Source organism: Aspergillus uvarum, assembly GCF_003184745.1.
Source record: "Aspergillus uvarum CBS 121591 unplaced genomic scaffold BO82scaffold_14, whole genome shotgun sequence".
Classification (NCBI taxonomy): domain Eukaryota; kingdom Fungi; phylum Ascomycota; class Eurotiomycetes; order Eurotiales; family Aspergillaceae; genus Aspergillus; species Aspergillus uvarum.
Window position 1 is genome coordinate 95,113 of NW_020291311.1, and position 22,128 is coordinate 117,240.

General features: G+C 58.3%; 8 protein-coding genes across 8 annotated transcripts; 6 read left to right on the forward strand and 2 right to left on the reverse strand.

The window, feature by feature from the left end:
* Positions 1 to 652: 652 nt before the first annotated feature.
* Positions 653 to 1,417, forward strand: BO82DRAFT_363001 (RAD52 family DNA repair protein; the record flags this gene model as incomplete). The annotated part of the gene is made up of 2 exons (XM_025636878.1): positions 653 to 1,156; positions 1,406 to 1,417. The coding sequence occupies 2 exons, from the start codon at positions 653 to 655 to the stop codon at positions 1,415 to 1,417; spliced, it is 516 nt and encodes a 171-aa protein (XP_025493968.1).
* Positions 1,418 to 3,175: 1,758 nt separating this feature from the next.
* On the forward strand, positions 3,176 to 4,794 carry BO82DRAFT_352517 (putative hydroxymethylglutaryl-CoA synthase). The gene is made up of 2 exons (XM_025634709.1): positions 3,176 to 3,278; positions 3,362 to 4,794. The coding sequence occupies exons 1-2, from the start codon at positions 3,206 to 3,208 to the stop codon at positions 4,540 to 4,542; spliced, it is 1,254 nt and encodes a 417-aa protein (XP_025493969.1). The 5' UTR covers positions 3,176 to 3,205; the 3' UTR covers positions 4,543 to 4,794.
* Positions 4,795 to 4,875: 81 nt separating this feature from the next.
* Positions 4,876 to 5,866, forward strand: BO82DRAFT_352518 (uncharacterized protein). The gene has a single exon (XM_025634710.1). The coding sequence runs from the start codon at positions 4,976 to 4,978 to the stop codon at positions 5,621 to 5,623; it is 648 nt and encodes a 215-aa protein (XP_025493970.1). The 5' UTR covers positions 4,876 to 4,975; the 3' UTR covers positions 5,624 to 5,866.
* A 1,729-nt stretch (positions 5,867 to 7,595) lies between these two features.
* BO82DRAFT_352519 (LEA domain protein) lies at positions 7,596 to 12,010 on the forward strand. Its single transcript, XM_025634711.1, has 2 exons — positions 7,596 to 11,294; positions 11,348 to 12,010. Exons 1-2 carry the CDS (start codon positions 7,998 to 8,000, stop codon positions 11,876 to 11,878), a joined length of 3,828 nt encoding a protein of 1,275 aa, XP_025493971.1. The 5' UTR covers positions 7,596 to 7,997; the 3' UTR covers positions 11,879 to 12,010.
* Positions 12,011 to 12,330: 320 nt separating this feature from the next.
* Positions 12,331 to 15,568, reverse strand: BO82DRAFT_352520 (lysophospholipid acyltransferase family protein). The gene is made up of 7 exons (XM_025634712.1): positions 14,841 to 15,568; positions 14,571 to 14,789; positions 14,253 to 14,508; positions 13,525 to 14,203; positions 13,165 to 13,479; positions 12,858 to 13,111; positions 12,331 to 12,723 (listed from the first exon to the last, which is right to left on the reverse strand). The coding sequence occupies exons 1-7, from the start codon at positions 15,391 to 15,393 to the stop codon at positions 12,552 to 12,554; spliced, it is 2,448 nt and encodes an 815-aa protein (XP_025493972.1). The 5' UTR covers positions 15,394 to 15,568; the 3' UTR covers positions 12,331 to 12,551.
* A 334-nt stretch (positions 15,569 to 15,902) lies between these two features.
* Positions 15,903 to 17,523, forward strand: BO82DRAFT_352522 (pantoate--beta-alanine ligase PAN6). The gene is made up of 2 exons (XM_025634713.1): positions 15,903 to 16,207; positions 16,291 to 17,523. The coding sequence occupies exon 2, from the start codon at positions 16,326 to 16,328 to the stop codon at positions 17,400 to 17,402; it is 1,077 nt and encodes a 358-aa protein (XP_025493973.1). The 5' UTR covers positions 15,903 to 16,207; positions 16,291 to 16,325; the 3' UTR covers positions 17,403 to 17,523.
* Positions 17,524 to 17,702: 179 nt separating this feature from the next.
* dbp7 (putative ATP-dependent RNA helicase) lies at positions 17,703 to 20,322 on the forward strand. Its single transcript, XM_025634714.1, has one exon. The coding sequence runs from the start codon at positions 17,882 to 17,884 to the stop codon at positions 20,219 to 20,221; it is 2,340 nt and encodes a 779-aa protein (XP_025493974.1). The 5' UTR covers positions 17,703 to 17,881; the 3' UTR covers positions 20,222 to 20,322.
* Positions 20,311 to 21,982, reverse strand: BO82DRAFT_331014 (WD40 repeat domain-containing protein; the record flags this gene model as incomplete). The annotated part of the gene is made up of 4 exons (XM_025633123.1): positions 21,628 to 21,982; positions 21,438 to 21,535; positions 21,280 to 21,380; positions 20,311 to 21,186 (listed from the first exon to the last, which is right to left on the reverse strand). Exons 1-4 carry the CDS (start codon positions 21,882 to 21,884, stop codon positions 20,311 to 20,313), a joined length of 1,332 nt encoding a protein of 443 aa, XP_025493975.1. The 5' UTR covers positions 21,885 to 21,982.
* Positions 21,983 to 22,128: the final 146 nt, after the last annotated feature.

The following is a 22,128-nucleotide window of genomic DNA, read 5'->3' on the forward strand; positions in this document are numbered from 1 at the left end:
CAGACGGAATCTGTCGCGTCCCTTGCACGCCGAATATATACGAACGATCGCGGGGGACTCCCCCCAGTCCTTATACCCAGACCCCCAAAGGCGGGGTATACATGACCAACAACTCAGCAGCGCGCTGGTTGGTTCCGTCAGATCATTGCGCTAACCACTTTGTTCCAAATCGGGACGGCCTACGGCCCGCAAAATCGCTAAGAAGGAATCACAGGTGTCGCCCTTACCGGGGCGATACGTGCGCCTAACGGCCCACGCAGCGATTTGGCGGACCCTTGGCCACAGGCCAAGCGGGGAGCAACACACCCGCACCAAACCCCACATACTCCCAAAAACCTACTGCTACGCACCTGGCTACGGTCGTTAACTCCGCAGGGCCGCAGAGATACGACTTGACGGGCCATTCCTTTTAAACGAAATGCGGGCCGAAGGCCGTCCCAAGACGATCTTTTGGGAATAAAAGCGGTTAGCGCCATTTTGACACGTCACTATGCGGGGTAGCGATAGTATAGTATATAGAGTGAGCACCTCCCGGAGATCCGGGTCGTGTTTTTGATTCTCTATTTTCCCCTCCCCTTGACGGAGCTTGTCAGGGAGCCTGTACAGTGCGCGGCGATACGGAGTAGCCCAGGAATCCAGGATCAGGGACGAGATGGCAGCGGAGCAGGAGAAGCCCCATGGAAGGGAGGCGATGAGGGCGAAGCTGGACGGGCAGCTGGGCGCGGAGTTCATACGAGAGCGACCGGGCCCGGGAGGGCAGAAGTTACAGTACGTGTCGGAGGCGGATGTGATCCGGATCATGAATGATGTGTTCGGGTTTGATGGATACAGCACGGCGGTGTTGGATGTTCCGTCCCCGTGGCCGGTGAACGAGATCAGCGATGGTAAGTGGGAGGTCATGGCGATGGCTCGGGTGCGGATCACGGTGTATGTGGACGGACGGCAGGTGTCGCGGGAGGCGGCCGGTGAAGGGATGATGTCCGGGACGCGGGATCGATTGATGGCCATGGGAAAGACGATGAAGGAGGCGGAGACAGACGCGCTGAAGCGGGCGTTCCGGCAGTTTGGGGAGCTGCTGAACTGTGTGTACGACGAGGAGTACCTGGTGAAGCTGTCGTGTGACGATGAGGTAGGCCGGTACGCGCATCAGTCGAATGTGAGTTGGGAGGATTATAAAGCGGAGTGGGGAGAGCAGTTGCGAGGCGTGGCCGGGATGAACGGGTTATTTTCCCGCCCCCGGGGTCTCGTTGCTGGGTCTACCTAGTTGACTGGACTGTCCAGTCTGGCCTACTGCGGCAGGTTACTGACTGTTGATGCTATTTTTTTTTCCTATAATGTGGTTACGTTTTCAAAGTTTGATATGAATGAATGTGTGGCTTATAGTATAATGCTTTTCATTTTCTAGCTGGGGAGATAAGTTAGGGGGGTACGGGGGGCTGGAGGCCCCCTGTCACACCCGGAGCGTAGTGGAGGGGTTGTGGTGGAGGGGGTGCCCCCTACCGACACATGTATCACGGGGATTACACCCCCATACCCCCAGATACATATCTCCCCAGCTTCGAAAATCATATCACAATTATACAATGACACCTTACAGAGCTAATGGACCATTGTCATCAATATCCCAGCGAGATCAGAACGTAACCGGCTGCCAACTGACCCATCTATCGATCTAGGTTGCACTTGGACCTGATATATATGTATATTCCGCGCTTCACACCTTCACGACACAGCAGTCGCAAACAGAAAATGACCGCATTCAACCACACTTACTACATACAAACCTATTCCCGTCTCATATCAACTTTAGGTGTAGTTGAAAGTCAATAAGACAGTATACTCATATATAATTGAGTGACACCCGAAAAACATAAGGGCAGACTGAAAGACTACTACAGTTGTTGATATCAACCAGTCAAGTTGACGATTTACTCCGCAGGAACTTCTTCCGATATCCGGCGAACCACCCCCCAGCATGTACCTATACACCGCTCGGTTAAGCTAGTCAGCCAAGATCTTCCAGCAACCTCCAACACAGAGGTGCAGAATACGTTGCATGTTATCAATAGCAAGCTCCAGATCACCGGACTGCGTGTACTTTCACTGGACTCTGGGAGGGGGGGGGGTGCTTGGCCTCGATGCGTAACAAGAAAGATCTGTACATACAGGTGGATTAGACGGTTGCTTTGATCGGATCGCTGTACGCTATTCAGTACTAAGTAGATTCAACCATCCTTGGGGATTAGATCCAATTCGTCTCAATGATATAGCCAGCATGGCTCAATCCACGGGCTCATGATAAGCATTACGAATACGATGTCAGAATTGGCTTATTCTATGTTTCTGCATGGAGGGAAAATTGTTGGGTCGGGTCAAGTTCCCCCTTCCAGAGGCACCTGGTAGTGGTCTAAACCTGGCCGCCGCCGGGTGGGGAGGAATGATGAATCGAGACAAGGAGTTTGAAGCAACGGATGGTCCTCGAGTCAGGGTTGTTGGGAGGGGGCAGGGGGAGGGGGCGCGGGGCTACAGGTCCGCCGTGAGGCCCGACTAGGAGCATTCATCATTGGCACTATGTCTTACCCGTTTGTCTGGGGAACAGTGAGCCTTGCTGGCGTCAATCGTTTGAAGTGTGGATTGTGCATTTCCAGTTGAGGTGGTGCCGTATAACCTCCATCACCAACAACCCACACCCATCTACCACTTCATCACACATCCACACCACCCACCACGAACCTGGCCTCTTAGCTTTGAACAGCACACTCTAGTACAATCGACTAGGATGGTCTCAGCCCTAATCGATGACTTGAAGAGGAAATCCCGGTGGTCCGGACAGCATCGTGGCCGGTATGCTCTGATGTACACCGTAGTCGCGAGCACTGATGCCTAGTCCTGATACCGACACCGATACCCGGGGCTCTGTCGGCCAGACATAAATACCCCGGAATGCGAAAGCTTATAGATCAAGCAACAAGCTCAAAGTGTCAGCAAAGCACATCTTCCTTTCTCGATTCCCATCCTGAGTGACCCTCTATCCATCGCGATATATCAAAATGACCCGCCCCCAGAACGTCGGCATCAAAGCCATTGAGATCTATTTTCCCAACCGCGTAAGCTGTCTCCACTCATCTCTCCCAGGTTTCATCAGGTGTAATCTAACGCAATGATCCGGAGGCAGTACGTTGCCCAACCCGACCTCGAGAAATACATGCACGTCAGCGCCGGCAAGCACACGATCGGCCTGGGCCAAACGAACATGAGCTTCTGCGATGACCGCGAGGGTATCCCATGCATCCCCAGAGTACCCCTCTTCAGACCCTCACGCCTAACAAACAGCGAACCCACTGATTCACGGCTTGGATAGACATAAACACCCTAGCCCTAACCACCCTCTCCGCCCTGCTCCACAAAAACACCATCCGCCCAACCTCCATTGGTTACCTAGGCGTAGGCACGGAATCCCTCCTCGACCGCTCCAAATCCACCAAAACCGTGCTCATGCAGCTCTTTACGCCGGAAAACCCCGACATCGAGGGCGTGGACACCTACAACGCCTGCTACGGCGGCACCGCCGCGCTGCTGGCTGCCGTCGCGTGGATCGAGTCCTCCGCGTGGGACGGGCGTGACGCCGTGGTCGTCTGCGGGGACATCGCCGCGTATGCAAGGGAGGATGCCGCCGCACGGCCCACGGGAGGCGTGGGGTGTGTGGCGATGCTGGTGGGCGCGGATGCGCCTGTGGTGTTGGAGGCGGGGCTGCCGCGGGCGTCGTATATGCGGCATGCGTGGGACTTCTTCAAAGCGGATTTTGGGAGAGAGGCTGCTTTTGTGGATGGGGTGGGGTCGGGGAGGTGTTATCTGGAGGCGGTGGATGGGTGCTATCGGGGTTGGGTTAGGAAGATGACGGCTTTGGGGGAGGGGGCCACTGGGATTGACATCGACGCCTTCGATTATTTCCTCTTTCACGCGCCGAACTGCAAGCTCGTGGCGAAAGCGTATGCGCGGCTGCTGTGGAACGATCTGCTTCGCACCGGGAATATCCCGGAGGAGCTGCGGCCGGCGAGGCTGGATGATGAGAGTACCCTCGGGGATAAGGGTCTCGAGAAGCAGTTGATGGCGCTAGCGAGATCGCGCTTTGAGGAGAGGGTGCAGCCCGGTCTGCTGGTCCCCACTCAGTGCGGGAATATGTACACCGCCAGTCTGTACTCCGGGCTCGTGGGGTTGCTGGCCTCCGTGCCGAGTGAGCGGCTCCAGGGGAAGAGGATTGGCATGTTCAGTTATGGGAGTGGGCTGGCGAGTACCCTGTTCACGTTGGTGGTGCGCGGGGATACGAGTGTGATGGCGCAGAGGCTGGATCTGCACAGCCGGTTGGCGGCTCGTGTGTCGGCTGCGCCGGAGGTGTGGGATGAGATGTGTCGGTTGCGGGAGGCGGCGTTTCAGCGGAGGGAGTATGTGCCTCGTGGCGATGTGGGGGATTTGCTTCCGGGGACGTATTATTTGGAGTATGTGGATGAGAAGTTGAGGAGGCGGTATGCGGTTAAGGCTTAGCTTAATGTAATGAAGGGAGATGAATTGAGCTTTATGGTCATGTTGGATGGCGAGCGTTCCTATCCTTAGGGCACTTAGGGCAAAGAGTATATTGTGAGCGGGTTGCAGTCGAGATGGAGGCTGTATCCTGTTTGCCAAAGTCTAACCAACCCCAGACTGCCGGACAGGATTACCCATGAATGAAGACACAGGAAATTGCGGTCATGGCTGGTAGCGAGTCTGGTGTGGTGTTCTGACAGGCCCAAGTCGCACGGCACCCATGGTTCGGATCGTATCGAGCATCTTGACGTCAGCATGTGAAGCGTCAAACTCAACCTCATCCATTCCCATAAAGAGTCGGTGCGACAGACCGTGACTTTCTGACCCCATCACACACATCTACTACTACAACTATTACATCTCAAACCATCTCAAACTCCACAGCCAACCCACAATGTGGCGCACAACCCTCAAAACCTCCCGCCCTCTCCTCCTCTCTCGGGGCATAAAACCCCAAACCCACCTCCCTCTCCTCTACAAAACACCTTCCAAGCGATCCCCCCACACCAGCCCCAGCCCCAACCCGGCCCCGACCCCGTCCTCCTCCTACCTCTCCAGCCACCACCGCAACCGCCACCCGGAATCCGACCTGGACCGCCACCTCCTGCGGCCGGAGTCCTACGAGACCTCGAAGAGCGGCACCGACGACGCGGCCGCCCACCACCCGTGGTCGTTCGACCCGACCATCACCGACCCGGCGCTGGAGGTGCTGGCCTCGGACGCCGAGTGCGCCCTCGACGACTACCGCGAGGACGACCCGCTGTACGTCAGCCCAGGCAACACGGAGGTTAGCCGATTTTTGGACCCGATGGCTGGCGGCGCGGCGCACAATGCCATCAAGCCGGGGTGTTCGGGGATGGGGTGGACGCGGAAGGCGCATGTGTTTCGGGTGCGGACGCAGCCTGGGGAGAGCGGGTGGGGGAAGGGGTTTGAGCGGTATGAGCGGGTTTTGCGGGAGATAAGGAGGAGGAAGGTTGCTGAGGGGGGAGCTGCGGAGAGTGGTGTTGAGGCTGGAAAGGAGGGGAAGAGGGGGAAGGGGTGATCTTCGTGTCTGAGAGGGGGATGGAGTTGGGTAGGAGAGAAAGGTACGGTGTGGTGTGGTGTGGTGGACGATGGAGATTCAGGGTATATAGGGCTGATAGGGTTGGATGGGAAATTGTGTGCTTTACTATGCTTGTCTTTGTGGTTGGGGCTAAAGTGGTTGGCGTTGTGTTTATACTTGGTACATATGCTTGGAATATATCGCTTTTTACACTAGTGTGGGCTATTGCAGTGGCATTGGTGTAAGCAACATTCTTTTACATAGTATGTGCATCATTGTTTATATATAACTGGTCACCCCTGCTTATAAGTGTGAGAATTCCTAGTGCTTAAAGGTAAGAAGTTGGCAGGGTTAGGTAGGGCTGGCTGGTGAATGACCCCCCATCACCTCTCTTCCTTCTACGCACAAGTACAGTACAATTGGATATGGCAGCGACCATCGAAAACCTGCCGATCCCACTAAGAAGAAATTAACAGTAGTCTAGACCGCCCACCACCCATTTTAGCCAATGCGTTAGGCCGGGCTGGGGCGCGCCACGCGATCTTCACTCATTACGTCACGCCGCGATCCGGATTCCACCCCTTGGCATGCCCCAGTTTCGAGTTGACATTTAACGGACTGCTATCTTTCTGTCAGCTTGAGACCATACGTATTCGTCGTTGAGCATGATTCATGCGTCTGATGAGAATACAATTAGTTCAGAAGAAATTCGGAGTACATTGAGTCGCTAATTAAAAGAGCTGGAAAGGTTTTATGCTATGCTATGCTATGCTATCTACATACTACCTGAGGATGTACTACACAGCTGTAACCAGTTAAGTTGGTCAGGAGCAGTCCATACTGTACCACTGCATACGTATTCACGCCACTGTCCGTCATCACTCCGAACATCCAGACATCTCAGGACTGCAGACCTCCAGCCCTGCCCCGATACGTCACCAGGCGGGACCTCCAATTAAACTCGTGGGCACGGATACACTCTGGGTGGCTTGATCAATTCTCCGAGATGTGAAAAGTGGAGCCGCCCATGATCTCATCCGCCGCCCAGCAACACCGCCCATGTCTTTGTTCGATGGCAGTGACAGCCAGGTACTGAGTGGACTGACAGGGGCAGGGAAGACAGGGACTACATACCCTGCAGAGTGGAGTACCTCCTGGAAAAATCGATAGTATGCATATACACAAGTGTGAGCAAAGGAGACGCTTGCAGCAAACAGAATCAATTCAGACGATTCTCTTTGAAGCCACCATCCTTTTATACCACCACTCCTGCACGCTGATGTCGCTGCCGCCCCCATACATCAACCAGCAGCAGGATCCCGTCCCGCTGCCCTAATACGATATACTCAGTACATCTGACCATCGAAGGCCTTACATCCCTGCACAACCTGACGCAATGATGATCGAGTGTCGACCTCCTCGAACCCATCGCAATGCTTCCTCCCCCTCCCTTAACCCCGAGCCAGTTTCGTATCCTCGGCCGAGGAAGTGGATCCGCGATGATGAAAAAGCCACAAAAGCACGGCATTGACACCCACTCTACCTTAGTCCCCTCTCCACTTCTCCACTCCGACGTACAGGTACTGTACTCCAATGCACTTGAATGCCCTTCTGTAGCATGTCCCTGTCTCTGTGCCCTGACACCACCCACCGCACCCTGCATCACTGCTACCAAGTCAATCCCTGCAGCCCACAACCCACAGCCCATTCACCCCCCCTCCCCCCCCCAGATGTGACGCGTAGGGCTTACAGGTCGAACGGGCTTGGCCCCGGCAGCACAGAGCTCGTAGCGCATGACGTAGGTGGATAGAGCTGCGAACTACACACACACACACACACACACACACACACAAATCGACACACATCGACACACATCGACATCATCATCATCATCCTCGTCACGATACACAAGATGCAACATAAAAAGGGGAGGGATGTCGGGACTCGCTGGGGTTGGATTCTAGATTCAGAATTGTTCTTTCGCAACTACACCACAAAACCCCATCCACGACTTGTATATTAGTTTACGGTTCACGACTCCCTACTTCTCTACCGACCTACCTAATAACGAAGCACACTGCACGACGACACGGCCTTAGCTAGCTTGTTTGATTCCAGGCTGAGGGTTTAGGACCACTACCACGACTACCACGACTACATACTACAGTACAACAACTACGATCGACGCGCAGTTGCCTGTTCGGGACGACTGCCCTATACCACTGCATCCCCCATCCCACGCACCTTCCTGTTTCGCTCAACCATACCCTACCATCTCACATCTTCAACACACACCACACCACACACATCTCACCTCACTTAACCATCATTCACTACCATTCATTACTCATTGATCATCCCCCTCCTCCTCATCATGTCCTCCCCCTTCATCAGCAAAGTCTCCAAGCTGAACCTTAGCCCCGACTCGCGCAAGGGCACGCCGCCCAAGCTCCGCCGCGAGCAATCCGGTGCCACCGAGAAGACTGAGGAGGATTCCAGCCTGCCCACCACCCCGACCCCGAAGGGCAAGGCCTCCGCTGCGCGCCACCAGTCCGAGCAGCGCGACTCCCCCGTCCCGGCCCCCAAGGACGCTCCTTCCCAGGCCTCGGCTTCTGCGTCGGGCTCCCGCGCCCAGAGTCGCGTGGGCCGCAGCGAGAGTGAAGCCGAGCAGCCCCAGGAAGAGCCTCAGGAGGAGGGCCAGGAGGAACAGCAGGAAGAAGAAGAGAATGGGCAGGAGCAGCCGACTCCGAGTTTGAACGGCGGACCCACCGAGTCGCACCCCGAGCATCTCGATCTCTCCGTCCTTAAGGGTCTGGAGGTCGGCGAGGACGGGCTCATCCACGACCAGGACGGGAACGCGATTGGTCGACTCGTCGAGGGCAAGCCCGAGGATCTGGTCGGCTATACCGTCGGCGACAATGGGGAGATCCTCGACGAGGATGGCGACCTGATCGGCGTGGTCGATGTTCTGGCGGAGGCGTTCCAGAACCAGCAGGATGGCGTGGATGCTAGTCAGGCTGGTGGTCCGGATGAAGACCAGGAAGAAGAAGAGGAGGAGGAGGAGGGCCAGCATGAGCAGACTAATGGGATCGTCGACCAGGCTGCCGACACTGTTGGGCAGGCGGCGGACACTGCTACCGCTGCGGTGAGCAATGTCGCCGACTTGGCCGGTAAGGCTGTCTCGGAGTCGGGCGACATCAAGGACGATGCCGGCCAGACTGTTGGGAAGCTCGTCGAGGGCGAGCCGGAGGAGCTGGCGGGCAAGGTGCCCAACGACCAGGGCGAGATCCTCGGCGACGAGGGCGATGTTCTTGGTCGCGTGGATGTCGCTTCGCAGGCGAAGGAAGCTGCGGGAAGTGCTGCCGGCTCCAGCAAGGCCGCCTCCCGTGAGTCTGGCAAGGATGCTGAGCAGAGAGGCAGCGTCGCTGGGACGGCTGCTTCCAAGGCTACGGGCTCTGCCGCCGGCAGCGCTGCCGACAAGTCCAAGGCCGCGTCCGGCGCCCAGCCTGAGGACGACCAGAGCACCGTTGGCCCCAAGTCCACCGCAGACAATGTCTCGGCGGAGGAGCTCACCCCCGAGGACGCCGTTGGCGAGAAGCCTGAGGCTTCCGAAGCTGACGAGGCGAAGGGAACCGTCGCTGAGAAGTCCGAAGCGCCTGGTACAGAGGCTGACGAAGCCAACGAGACTGTCGCCGAGAAGTCCGAACTCCCCGGGTCTCAAGCACCCGCCACAGAAGCCGCTGGTACTGAAGCTGACGAGGCTAAGGAGACTGTCGGTGACAAGTCCGAGGCCCCTGGCTCTGAGGTTGCTGGCGCCGAGGCTGAGGGTGAGGCCAAGGAGGCCCCCGAGGAGGCTGCTGAGGCGGCGACCGAAGGTGTTCCTGAGAGTGCCCCCGGAGATGCCGCCGAGGAGAAGTATGAGACCGCTCAGGAAGAGGTCCCCGAAGAGGCTACTGAGGAGGCCCCGGAGGAGGCCCCTGAGGAGGCAGCCGAAGAAGGCACAGAAGCGGAGAAAGAGCTCCCCCCCATCTCCTCTCTGGAGGGCCTGCGGTGCAACAAGCTGGGCAAGATCATCAACCCGGCCACCGGCAAACCCGTCGGTGAGTTGATCGAGGGTGATGCGAAGAAGCTCGCCTCTCTCGGTGCTCAACTTGACGACAAGGGCCAGTTCTGGGACAACCGCGGCAACGTCATCGGCCGAGCCCAGACCCTCGCTCCTGAGGAGTACCCTGATGAGCCACCTTTTGGCGGCTTGGAGGGCCTGCATGTCGTCGAGGATGGCTGGGTCGAGGACCAGAACGGCAAGCGCGTCGGCAAGATCGTCGACGGCGACGCCAAGAAGGTCCTGGGCCGCCCCGTTGACGAGGACGGTGATGTGACCGACAAGCACGGCAACGTTATCGCCAAGGCGGAGTACTACGAGGCCCCCGACGAGGAGCCCGAGCCCGAGGTCGAGCCCGAGAAGATCGACCTCTCCAGCCTGGAAGGTCTCACCCCCAACAAGCTCGGCTATGTGATCGGTCCCAAGGGCGTCCCCATCGGTCGGGTCGTTGAAGGTAACCCGAAGGAGCTGGCCGGAAAGGAGATCCACGATGGCCAGATCTACGACGGCCCTAAGCCCATTGGACGGGTCGAGCTGATCCCCGAGAACGAGCGCGAGAAGAAGCCCGAGGGACCGTTTGCTGGTCTGGAGGGCCTCGTGGTCAACAAGGAAGGATTCGTTGAGGACGAAGAGGGCAATATTGTCGGTAAGGTGACCGAAGGGGATGTGAAGAACCTACGCGGACGCACTGTCGATGAGGATGGAGACATTATCGACAAGTTCGGCAGCGTCAAGGGTCACGCCGAGCCCTACGAAGTGCCCGAGGAAGAAAAGCCCGAGGAGGTGGATCTTTCTATCCTTGAGGGTAAGGTCGTCAACAAGGCCGGCAACGTCGTTGACGGGCAGGGCCGAGTCTTTGGTCGTGTCGTCTCTGGAGGCAAAGGACTGGCCGGACGCAAGGTCGACAAGAAGGGTCAGATCTGGGGTGATGATGGCAAGGTCATTGGCCAGGCTGAACTCGTCCCCGGAGCCGATGAGCAGAAGCCCGAGGGCCCATTCTTCGGCTTTGACAACGCGGTCGTGGGCAAGGACGGCGTGGTCACCGATGGCACTGACCGTATCATTGGTCGTGTGATCGAGGGCGATGCCAAGCGCCTGCAGGGCCGCAAGGTCGACGAGGATGGCGACATCCTCGATAAGAACGGCAACCCCATTGGCAAGGCTGAGCGCTGGGAGCCCGAAGAGAAGAAGCGCAATGTCAACCCCATGGCTGGCCGCAAGGTCAACAAGGAGGGCGAGGTGCGCGATGCTGATGGCAACCTCATCGGCAAGTTGACCTCAGGTGATCTTCCTTCGTTGATCGGTAAGGAGATCGATGACAACGGCTACGTGGTGGACAACGATGGCAATAAGATTGGCGAATGTACCTTGATCGAGAACATCCCCGAGCCCGAGCCCGAGCCCGAGGAGCCCGAGGAGGAGGTGCAGGAAGAGGAGCCCGGTCCATCCCCGGAGGAATTGGAGGCGAAGAAGAAAGAGGAGGAGGACCGTCAGTTGGCCAAGAAGATGAGCGCGATTGTGGGATCCACCTTGGACCGCCTTCGTCCTATCTGCAAGATGATCTCCGAGGTAAGATTCTACCCCGAGAGGATGGTATCGTATTGATTGCTAACGTCTCCCAGCACGTTGACAGGGCCGACCGCACTCCGAAGGACGAGCTAGACGAGGAGCAGCTGGTCAAGGACGTGAAGCCTCTCCTGGAAGAAGGTGGCCAGATCCTTCAGGAATGCAATGGCTCGATTCGGGCCCTCGACCCCGACGGACGCATCGCTTCCACTGCGAAGGCCCGCGCGGCCTCGCACGAGGCCTCTCCGGAAGAATACGCGCTGGCTGACCAGCTCAAGGAGCTCACCGACACGGTGCTGCGAACCATCGACAACGGCAAGAAGCGCATCGCCGGCATGCCTCACGCCAAGAAAGAGCTCAACCCCCTCTGGGGTCTGCTCAGCGAGCCTCTCTTCCAGATCATCGCGGCTGTCGGCCTGCTGTTGAGCGGCGTCCTTGGTCTGGTGGGTCGTCTGCTGGAAGGTCTGGGATTGGGACCCCTCGTGAAGGGCCTGCTCGGTGGCTTGGGTCTTGACAAGTTGCTCAGCAACCTCGGATTGACCTCGCTGACCGATGCCCTGGGCTTGACTGGTCGCAAGAAGAAATAAAGGTGGAGCGCAACCCGTGGTTGAGACTGTGATCTTATATCTTTGTGGTGTATTTGTGATGACGAGCTTGATACCTGTAATGTTAGTTGATGTCTGATGTTTGATTTCGACAATTTGAATGTGTTTGATATATGTTTATTGGCAGTGTCATGTCATGGGTTGTGTAGTTTGCCTCGATTAAAGATCGACATAGTTACGAAGAGAGTGTTCTAAATGTGCCAATAGGCAGACACTCCGCCGGGTTTATCTCGGACGATCGTCCAGGGAGGCAAATGAGATAAGTAGATCTTTCCGAAAATTCGCCTTCATCTTATCGCATCCCAGTCATTCGTGCAGGGAGGAAGATGGTAATGTGGGTGGTCACTAGCACAGCTGGACGCATTCACAGCAAGTGTCATATAGACCTCCCACTACTCATAAGAAACCTACCACTAAGACATGATATGATATCTCATTGATGCAATGCACTGTACTTGTATGGAGTGTACTATACTTTGTGTCGTGTACTTCTTCAACAAAACCTTCCAAAACCAAAGAATAAAGAAAAGGGTATAAAACCTCATACTCAACATTCCTAACCCTGAATGACCCAATCATCCAATGACCCATTCACCCACGCACCCACAACCCCCTCCCTAAAAATGGTAAGAGTAACGGCAAGCTGAGGGCAAGATCACAGCTTCGCCGTCGGCGCAATCGCCTTCCGCCGCACCTGCTGCACCGAGAAATCCACCTCGTCGGCGGGCGTGGGCCCGGCCGTTGCGTCCTCGAACAGCCGCCGGCCCACGAGGTCGGACATGCGCATGACGCGCGAGGAGACCGTTGCGCCGTCGCGCCGGTTTTTGCTGCACCAGGGGCATTAGTATCGCCTATTCGTTTTGATGACATGATAGAGGGGGGGGGTCAATCCCCACACTCCCATTTTACTTCGGAAAACTTGGGAGAAAAGGGGTAGAAGAAAGGGGGGCGGGGAACTCACCCCTCACGGCGCGACTGCGCGATCAATTCGGTGAAGTCCCACAGGCGGCCGTGCGGGAGGACCTTGCCGGTGGCGGGGTCGCGCTCCGGGGTCCACTCCGGGGCGAGGCGGACGGAGGAGGCCTTGGATTCCTTGCTCTTGGCGATGTGGATGATGCCCTCCTCGGCGAAGCGTTGGTAGGAGTTCTTGAGGGTTTCCTTGTTGACGGCTTCGAAGTAGGAGAGGTCGCCTTGGTGGTAGAGGGTTTTACCGAGCTTTTTGGACGTGAGTCTTGCATTCGGTGGGGGCTAGGGGAGGGGAGGCTCACCAGCTGGGCGTTGTCTTGGGCCTTGCTCAGATCGATCCACACGTCTTTCGGGAAGTCGGAGGGCGGCGTTAGTCCCAGCAGCGAGACGGAGCCGAGCCACGACGCTTCGATGAAGGGCCAGATCAGGAAGCAGTAGAAGTCGTAGTTCTCGCGGCCGCATTGGCGCTCGGCGTCGCTGAGCTCGACGGTCAGCGGCTTGCCCGACGAGGGATCGCGGCTGACGACAATCACGTTGTCCTTCTCGAGGCCCCGGAGGGTTTTGTCCAGGTTGGTGGTCAACCCTTCTGGCGGGAAGATGAATTCGCCACGGAATAGCTGAGTGGGTCAGTGAAGAGTCCATACAACGGTGAGAGAACGTACCTGCGAGAGGAAAGAAACCTGGCTCATGAGGTCGGGAAAAGACATGCGCTGGTAGGACGGCCCGCCGCCCTGTTTGATGCGCGTGTACATCGCCGCCGAGACCAGGGCTTCGGTGATGAAGAGGTGGATCGTCATGTTACGGTAGAAGGAGAGTTGGAAGCGGTCCACCGCGTAGTAGGTCGGCTCGACCAGTCCGGTCACCTTGCCGACAATCTGCGGCCCCAGTACCTCCAGCGCGCGGTCGACAACCACCTCGGTGGGGAATCTGTAGAAGTGCGCCACGCGGCCGCCTTTGGCTTTGACCCGTTCACAGAGCCATTCGACGCGTCGCACAAGCTCGCCCTTGCCCACACCGCGTCCCCGCAGCGTGAGAAGCACCGTTCCGACCAGCGCGGTGGGCATCATGACCGACACATTATTGATATCCGACAGCACTCGGTATCCTAAAGACCTTAAGATGCGGCCTCGCTCGACATTGCTCAGCTTCTGGCTCCCAATCTCGGCGATTTGACCCGGGAGCCGTGTCAACTGCTGGGTGATGAAATCTTTCAGGCTCCATGGTTTATGGAAGCGGACGTCGACCCGACCCAGCTTTAACGACAGAACGGATGACGAGGAAAGAAAATCCGCCAAGTTCTCCTTCCGCTTTGGCTGACCCAACAGCTCGCTGATATAAGACCTGGAGTTACGATTAGCCAACACTCACGGACCAGGACCTGGCGCCATACTCAGTCTCGATGACCTTGTCATACTGTGTACTGACAGGACAGATGATCGTATCCTCTACTCGACCCGACAAGACACTATCCAGGATGAAGCTCAGGATCCCAAACTTGGGCGAAAGCAGCTTCCCTGTCCGCGACCGGCCACCTTCAATAAAACACTCGAAATTAAACCCCTGCTGCAGTAGCGTATCGATATACGCCTGCACGACAGTATTATAGAGCGGATCATTCCCAAAACTCCGACGAATCCACATAGCCCCTACGCCCACCATCCGTCAGCCGTGAGCACAAGTAAGCAACGACGAGCAGCCGTAATCTTACCTGCATGCTGCAAGAAGGGGCCCACCAGCGGGAAGTTGAGATTGTCGCCGGCGACCACCACCGGAAGCCCGATCCCCAGACGGTAACAGATCAACTGCAGCGACACATAGTCGACATGGGATTTGTGGCACGGCAGGAAGACGATGGACCGTTTTTTCCGGGCCGCCTCTTCGGCCACCGACCTTAACCGAAGGACCTCCTCGCTCGACACATGGATCCCTACCCGAGATCAGCAACCACCAGCAAACCACCGGTTTGGCCAATACATACCCTGGTGATACGCCCTCGTCAACAACTGCGTTGCGACATAGTAGGCCCCGCGAATGAACCGCTTGCTCTCCATCTTGCAGATCATATTGTCCAGCATGGAGTCGACCACCTCCTTGAGGTGCGTCTCGATCTCGTTGCGCCGATGCGCCTTCTTCGCGTCCGGCGGACCGGGCACCACATCCAGCAGGCCTTCCGTCTCCTCAACCGCCAGGCGCAGCTCGGCCAGCTCCTTCACTTTGCCCTGCAGCAGCGGGCTGGCGAGGATGTGGGACTTCATGCGCTCGGAGAAGCCCGGGTAGAAGATGGGCTGGCCAATAACCTCGTCGTAGGCGCGCCAGCCGGTGCCGGACATGTAGAGGCTCACCTCACGGAGGAAGTCGAAGGGGTTCTCGCGGAAGCGGGCCATGTGGCGGACGAGATTGCGCTCGGGGATCTGGTCATCTTGGGGCTCGGGCCCGCCGGCGACGCCGCTGGGATGGATGGTGAGCTTGTTGCCGACGATCTCGAGGTCGGGAGCGGATTCGCCGACTGAAGGGTTGGTGTCGGAGGGCATTGTGGTGGGATGGGACTGGGGTAGTGGTGGTGGTGGTGGTAGTAGTGGTGTTATTCGCGGGAACGCCGAGGGGATTGTTTGTTGGTCGGACAGGGATGGAGATCAAGCTGGAGCCAGTGCATTAAGGCATCAGGCAATGGAAGTTTGGAAGTCTATCAAGTCAGCGGAAGTGGATAGGGAGTTGGAGCCATGGTCAAATAGCTCCAGGATGTTGAGAGGGAGGGGAGAGAGGAGAAAAGCGGAGAGGGGAGGGAATTGGAGTACGAAACCAGACCAGGGACGATCTCCACGCTATTTCCCCAGAGTTACGGAGTGGCTTTACCGTTCTGTAACTTCTGTAACTTAACGGTGCCTCGGATGTGCTCACGTGAAAGTGGCTGTTGTACTGTATGCACTGTTTGTACTGTACCAGCAACCACTAAACCCAATGGAGAACCAGCGGCAAAGGATGAGCTCAACGCAGCAGCCATGAGCACGATCCCCTTACTTGTACTTGTACCTCCCCTTCGCCTCTCGCCTCTCGCCTCTGCATGGTTCGGGATGGACCGCAGAGCATCCATGCAATCAGTCCCAGATGACCTGACCCTGGCCATTCTCTCCATACACCCCAGAGATCAATCCCCCCCTCGGCCGTTGTGAAGCTTCACCCCAAGACAGTAGCAGACAGAACAGAACAGCTCCACAGCGGGGACCCGCAAGGAAAAGAAGCATCCATCCCCATCCGCCAGACCGAACAGCCCTCCGAAAATCCTCTATCCCCTCCTCACTCAAACCCTCAAACCCACAATGTTCACCTTACGACGGCAATTCTCCAGTACGCATACGCAGTCCCATCCCCCTCTCCTCTCCACACCAAACCCTCCAACGCATACTAACCACCCCTCCCCAAAAAAACAGCCGCCGCATCCCGCCTCAAACCCACAGCCAGCACCATGACGACCCCCGCACCGATCCAAAAACACACCTTCCAAGTCTTCCGCGACGTGCCCCCGCTGCGCGCCCTGCGCAGGGAGATCCTCCTCTCCAACCGCACGGTGGGCCTCGTGCCAACGATGGGCGCGCTGCACGAGGGCCATCTGGCATTAATCCGACAAGCGGCAGCCGAGAACACGGACGTGATCGTCAGCATCTTCGTGAACCCGACGCAGTTCGGCGTGAACGAGGATCTGGCCAGCTACCCGCGCACGTGGGACAGCGACGTCGCCAAGCTGGAGGCGCTGAACGCGGAGCTCGTTGCTGCCTCCCCCAGCAGCACCAGCAGCACGCGCACCACCTCCCCGCAGCAAGGCCGCATCACCGCGATCCTCGCCCCCACCGCGCAGGTCATGTACCCATCCCTCCCGCCCAGCTCTGAAATCGACGGCGACGGCTCTTTCGTGACAATCACGCCCATCGCCCGGAAGTTGGAGGGGGCGTCGCGGCCCGTCTTCTTCCGCGGCGTGGCGACCGTGTGCATGAAGCTGTTCAACATTGTGGGCGCGGAGCGGGCGTACTTCGGGCAGAAAGACATTCAACAGACGGTCGTGATCCGGCGCATGGTCAAGGATTTCCACGTGGACACGGAGATCAAGATCGGGGCGACGGTGCGCGAGGCCGACGGGCTGGCGATGAGTTCCCGGAACGTGTACCTCGGGGCGAGGCGGCGGGCGGTGGGGTTGGTGCTGTATCGCGCGCTGAAGGCGGCGGAGGAGCGGTATGCCGTTGGGCACAAGGTGCAGCGCAGGGAGATTCTGGACGCCGCGGAGGCGGTCACGCAGCAGGTGCGAGCAGAGCAGGAGGCGCTGGCCCCGAAACAGCGCGCGCGGTTTGAGGTCGATTACATCTCGCTGGCGGATCCGGACACTCTGGAGGAGCTGGAGGTCGTGGACCCCGCGAAGGGGGCGATTCTGAGTGGCGCGATCAAGATGGCACCGCTGGAGGAGACTGCGCCGGGCGAGGACTGCGGGCTGGGCGAGGGCAAGGTGCCCGTGCGACTGATCGATAACCTGATCTTTGCGCCGCGGGCGTAGCTGCTTGCTTGCTCCAGGCCAGGTTCTACGCGCCGTACCGCAGTACATATACCCAACATCAGAAGAAAAGATATTTTATACAATGTAAACTAGACTAGATTCAGACCCTTTAATAGAAGCCATAATCAAATACACAATCAAACCTGCCACCCCCTCCCCCGAAACCCTCTGGGGTAAGTGCATACCCAGAAAGGAAAATAGGGCACATGGAGAGGGCTCGGAAGGAGTCTCGGCCCGAGAAAATTTCCCATCCCCAAAGCTTCCTCTGCTGTTCCCCTCTGCAACGCAACGCAACGCAACGCAACGCAACCCGCCCGACCGCCTCAGAGAAAATCCACGGTCTGGAACAAACAACTACCACCAAGAAAAAACTCAACTTCAACCCCCTCACCCAACACCAACACCAACACCACCAAACTCCTCATCAGCCAAAAGCACCCTTACCACCCACAACAACAACACCCCCCTCCCCGAAAAAAATGGCCGACGACGGCCTCCTCCTAAACTTCACCCTAGGAGGCGACACCGTGCTGAACCCAACCACCACCAAAGTCAAAGGCGGCACATGGCGGGACCGACTCAGCGCCCGCAAGATCGCGGCGCACCGCAAGACCCCGCGCGACCCGAACGCGCCCAAGCCCGAGCACACGAGCAAGAACCCGAATCGCATTGCCGTATCCGCGCGGCCGGTGAAGCGCCAACGGACGGACGATAACGACGCCACACCGAACAACCACAAACAGAATCAAAACCAGGCGGCGCGGCCGTTCGTCTCCTCGCTGTTCACGAAGAATCCGGTGCCCCAGAATGTGGAGGATGAGAGTAAGGATGCGGGGGAGGTGGAGGAGGCGAAGCCGACGAACGCGCCGCTGATCGATGGGCTGGATACGTTTACGAATCTGGGGTTGTCAGAGAGTTTGGCGGCGCATTTGTTGACGAAGTTGGGGGTGAAGGCGCCGACGGCGATTCAGAAGGCGTCGATTTCGCAACTCCTCGAAGAGGAGAGTGATGCGTTTATTCAGGCGGAGACGGGGTCGGGGAAGACCATGGCGTATTTGCTGCCGTTGGTGCAGCGGTTGATGAGTATTTCAAAAGCGTCAGCGGGCGGGAAGGACGGCGTGGCGATTGGGGCCGGGGCCGCGGGCGGGGATGCGTCGGCCGTGCACCGCGACAGCGGACTGTTTGCCATTGTGCTGGCGCCCACGCGCGAGCTGTGCAAGCAGATCGCCGTCGTGTTGGAGGGCTTGCTGCGGTGCGCGCACTGGCTCGTGGCCGGGACGGTGATTGGTGGCGAGAAGAAGAAGTCTGAGAAGGCGCGTCTCCGCAAGGGGCTGAACATCCTCGTCGCGACGCCTGGTCGGTTGGCGGATCATTTGGAGAACACACAGGCGCTGGACGTGAGTAATGTGCGGTGGTTGGTGCTGGATGAGGGCGATCGGTTGATGGAGCTGGGGTTTGAGAAGGAGCTGCAGGGCATCATTCAGAAGCTGGACGCCCGGCAGCGGCCCTGTCGCATCCCCGGGGTGCCGGCCAAGCGCACGACGATCCTGTGTTCCGCGACGCTGAAGATGAACGTGCAGAAGCTGGGCGAGATCAGTCTGAAGGACGCGATCCACGTGCAGGCGGACCCCGCCGACGAGGACCCTGATGCTGTCAAGCAGAAGGACGAGGACGAGGCGTTCCGCGTCCCCGCGCAGCTGAAGCAGTCCTACGCGATCGTCGCGGCCAAGCTGCGCCTGGTCTCGCTGACCGCGTTCCTGAAGCGGACGTTCATGCGCAAGGGCTCCGTGATGAAGGCGATTGTCTTCGTCTCGTGTGCGGACTCGGTGGATTTCCACTACGAGCTGTTCACGCGCAAGCTCAAGGAGGAAGATGAGGAGAAGAAGGAGTCGGAGGACAGCGACGATAGCGACGACAGCTCAAGCGAGGATGAAGAATCCGACAACGAAAAGAAGCCAACGACCAAACCCAACGAGCACGGCACCGTCGCCCGAGCCACCGCGTTTTCCAACCCCTCCAACCCTGTGATGCTGCACCGCCTGCACGGCTCGCTGCCGCAGCACGTCCGCACGGCGACGCTGGGCGCGTTCGCGCGCAGCAAGGAGGCCTCGGTGCTGATCTGCACAGACGTGGCCTCGCGTGGTCTTGATCTGCCGAACGTGGACCTGGTCGTCGAGTACGACCCGGCCTTCAGCGCGGAGGACCACCTGCACCGCATTGGGCGCACGGCGCGTCTCGGGCGCGACGGCCGGGCGCTGCTCTTCCTGATGCCCGGCTGCGAGGAGAACTACGTCGACATCCTGAAGCGCGGGTACCGCGACGGCGGCAAGGCGCTGACGCGGATGAATGCGGATGACATCCTGAAGCGCGGGTTCGGTGGGAATGTGCAGGCGCAGAGCAAGGACTGGGAGGTCAAGACGACCGACTGGCAGATGGACGTCGAGCGCTGGGCGGTCGACAACCCGCAGTACCTGGAGATGGCGCGGCGGGCGTACCAGTCGCACATCCGCGCCTACGCGACGCACATCGCCAGCGAGCGCCACATGTTCAACATCAAGGAGCTGCACCTGGGTCATCTGGCCAAGAGCTTCGCGCTGCGCGACCGGCCCAGCAAGATCAACGTGCCGGGCCTGCGGCAGAGCAGCGGCGACGCCAAGAAGGACTTCAAGGCGGCGCGCAGCACGGTGGGCGGGAAGAAGCGCAAGGCCGGCGAGGATGATGGGGATCGGGGCGCCGCGGATGTGTCTCTGGCGGCGCAGAAGATGAGAGCCAAGATGAAGGAGCACATGGCGGGGGCCAACGAGTTCAATCTTGCGTAACCGTCATCACCTTCTTCATCACACAAAAGAGCAAGACCAAAAGCAAGAGCATGTAAATAATCGAGATCGATGGATGAATGCAGACCAAATCAATAGATATCCCACAACGAGATCTTTCCATCCTTGGAGCCAGCAGCCAGCCAGTGGGTATTCTGGACTTTCTGATTGCGTAGTCGCTGATGGACAGCCGAGAGGCCTCCTCCTTTGCCATCAAGGCCCGTAAGCGTACGCTCACCTTCACCTTCCCCTTCACCTTCCCCCACAACCTCAGCCCCATTCCCCTGAGTCCCACTCCCAACCCCCGCAAAAGCAACAGCATAACACCCCTCCTTATGCCACTTCAGAACCGCCACCTCCTTCAGCGTCTTACACGAATAGACCCGGACCCTGGAATCCCACCCGGCCGTCGCCAAGATCCGCCCATCGGACCGGACCCTCAATCCCTGCTGCCCGGCATGCCGCGTACTCACCACCTTGGCGGGCTGCGTCTCCCTCCCAGCCCCAGCCCTCCGGACGAAGGGATGCATAACGACCTTCGCATCCGCCGCCGACGAGAAAACCCACTCGCCCGACGGGGCAGCATCAATCGATAGAACTGGCTGGTCGTGCGCGCGGCTGGCGTACAGCTTCTCCCATTTCCAGGTGCCCGGGGCACTGTTTTGTTGTTGCTGCTGCTGCGGAGCCAGACCCTGGAAAGAGATTGGAGACCGGAACACCATGACGCTGCCGTCTTCATACGCAGCCGCGACGTAGAGTTCACGCTCCGCGGGGCGAAGAAAGAGGGTAAGAGCCATCACCATTCCCGTCTTCACCTCGTCATCCGCGGGGATAGTGCAGACGCGGCGCTCGGTGGGCAGGTGGAACAGGTCGATGGCGCCGGAGTTGAGGGCGTTAGGGACGGCGATTAGTACTGGGGAGGTGGGAGTAGAGGTGGAAGTGGAAGTAGAAATGGAAGTGGAAGTGGACTTGTCCTGGGATGAAGGCTCGGGCTCAAACTTAGGCTCGGAAACTGCACCCTTACCCTGCCGTCCTGCCCCCCCATTTCCATCCAAAGACACCGACGGCGACAGCGGCGAGAGATCCACCCACGCAAACGCACAGAAATTCAACGCGTTCACGGGCAACGAATGCGACAACCACGGCTGCTGCCTCCCGCCACCTCCACCCTGCTCTCCTCCCAGATCCCCGAGATCCCCTGCCGCAGCAGGGCCAGCACCAGCAGCACCCCCAAAATCTACCGGCAACCCCCGCCGCAAATGCCCTTCCTCAACACCGCTAAACCGCCACACCCGCAGCTTATGGTCACGACCATGCCTGCCTTCCATCAGTACAACCCACACACATAAGAACAAGAAAGAAAACGCAAGGAAAGGAAAGGAAAGAGAAGGGAAAGGGGTAGAACAAACGTATAAACCTGAGTCCTCCCACCACTCCCACCACTTCCCTGAAAGCGGGCATGAACACCCAGCACCGCCCCGTCGTGCGCCTTCCACACGGCCACGGCGCGCTTGGAGACCAGATCCCAGACGGCGATCCAGCCGTCGGCGTCGCCGGACAGGAGCCGCCGGTTGTGGTGGTAGAGGTGCAGGCTGTGGATCTGGGCGGCGTGGCCGCGGAGGATGTAGGTTGGTGTTGCAGGGGGTTTTGTCGGTGGGGATGTCATTGCATTAGTTCTATTTCTTTTTGTGATTGGTGGGAATGGGGAGTGAGGGATGAGTGAGTTATGTGAACAGGTGTGGGTTGAATGCAATATTATATGGCGGAGTATGTAAGTTAGTGTTGGTTGGGTTCATGCGGTGGTTTGCGATGGTGGAAGCGGATGGCGGCTGGTGGTTGGCGGGCGGTCTTGGCGTTTCCGAGATCGATGGAACTGTACGGAGCTGTTCAATTTCTATATCGTTCTAACA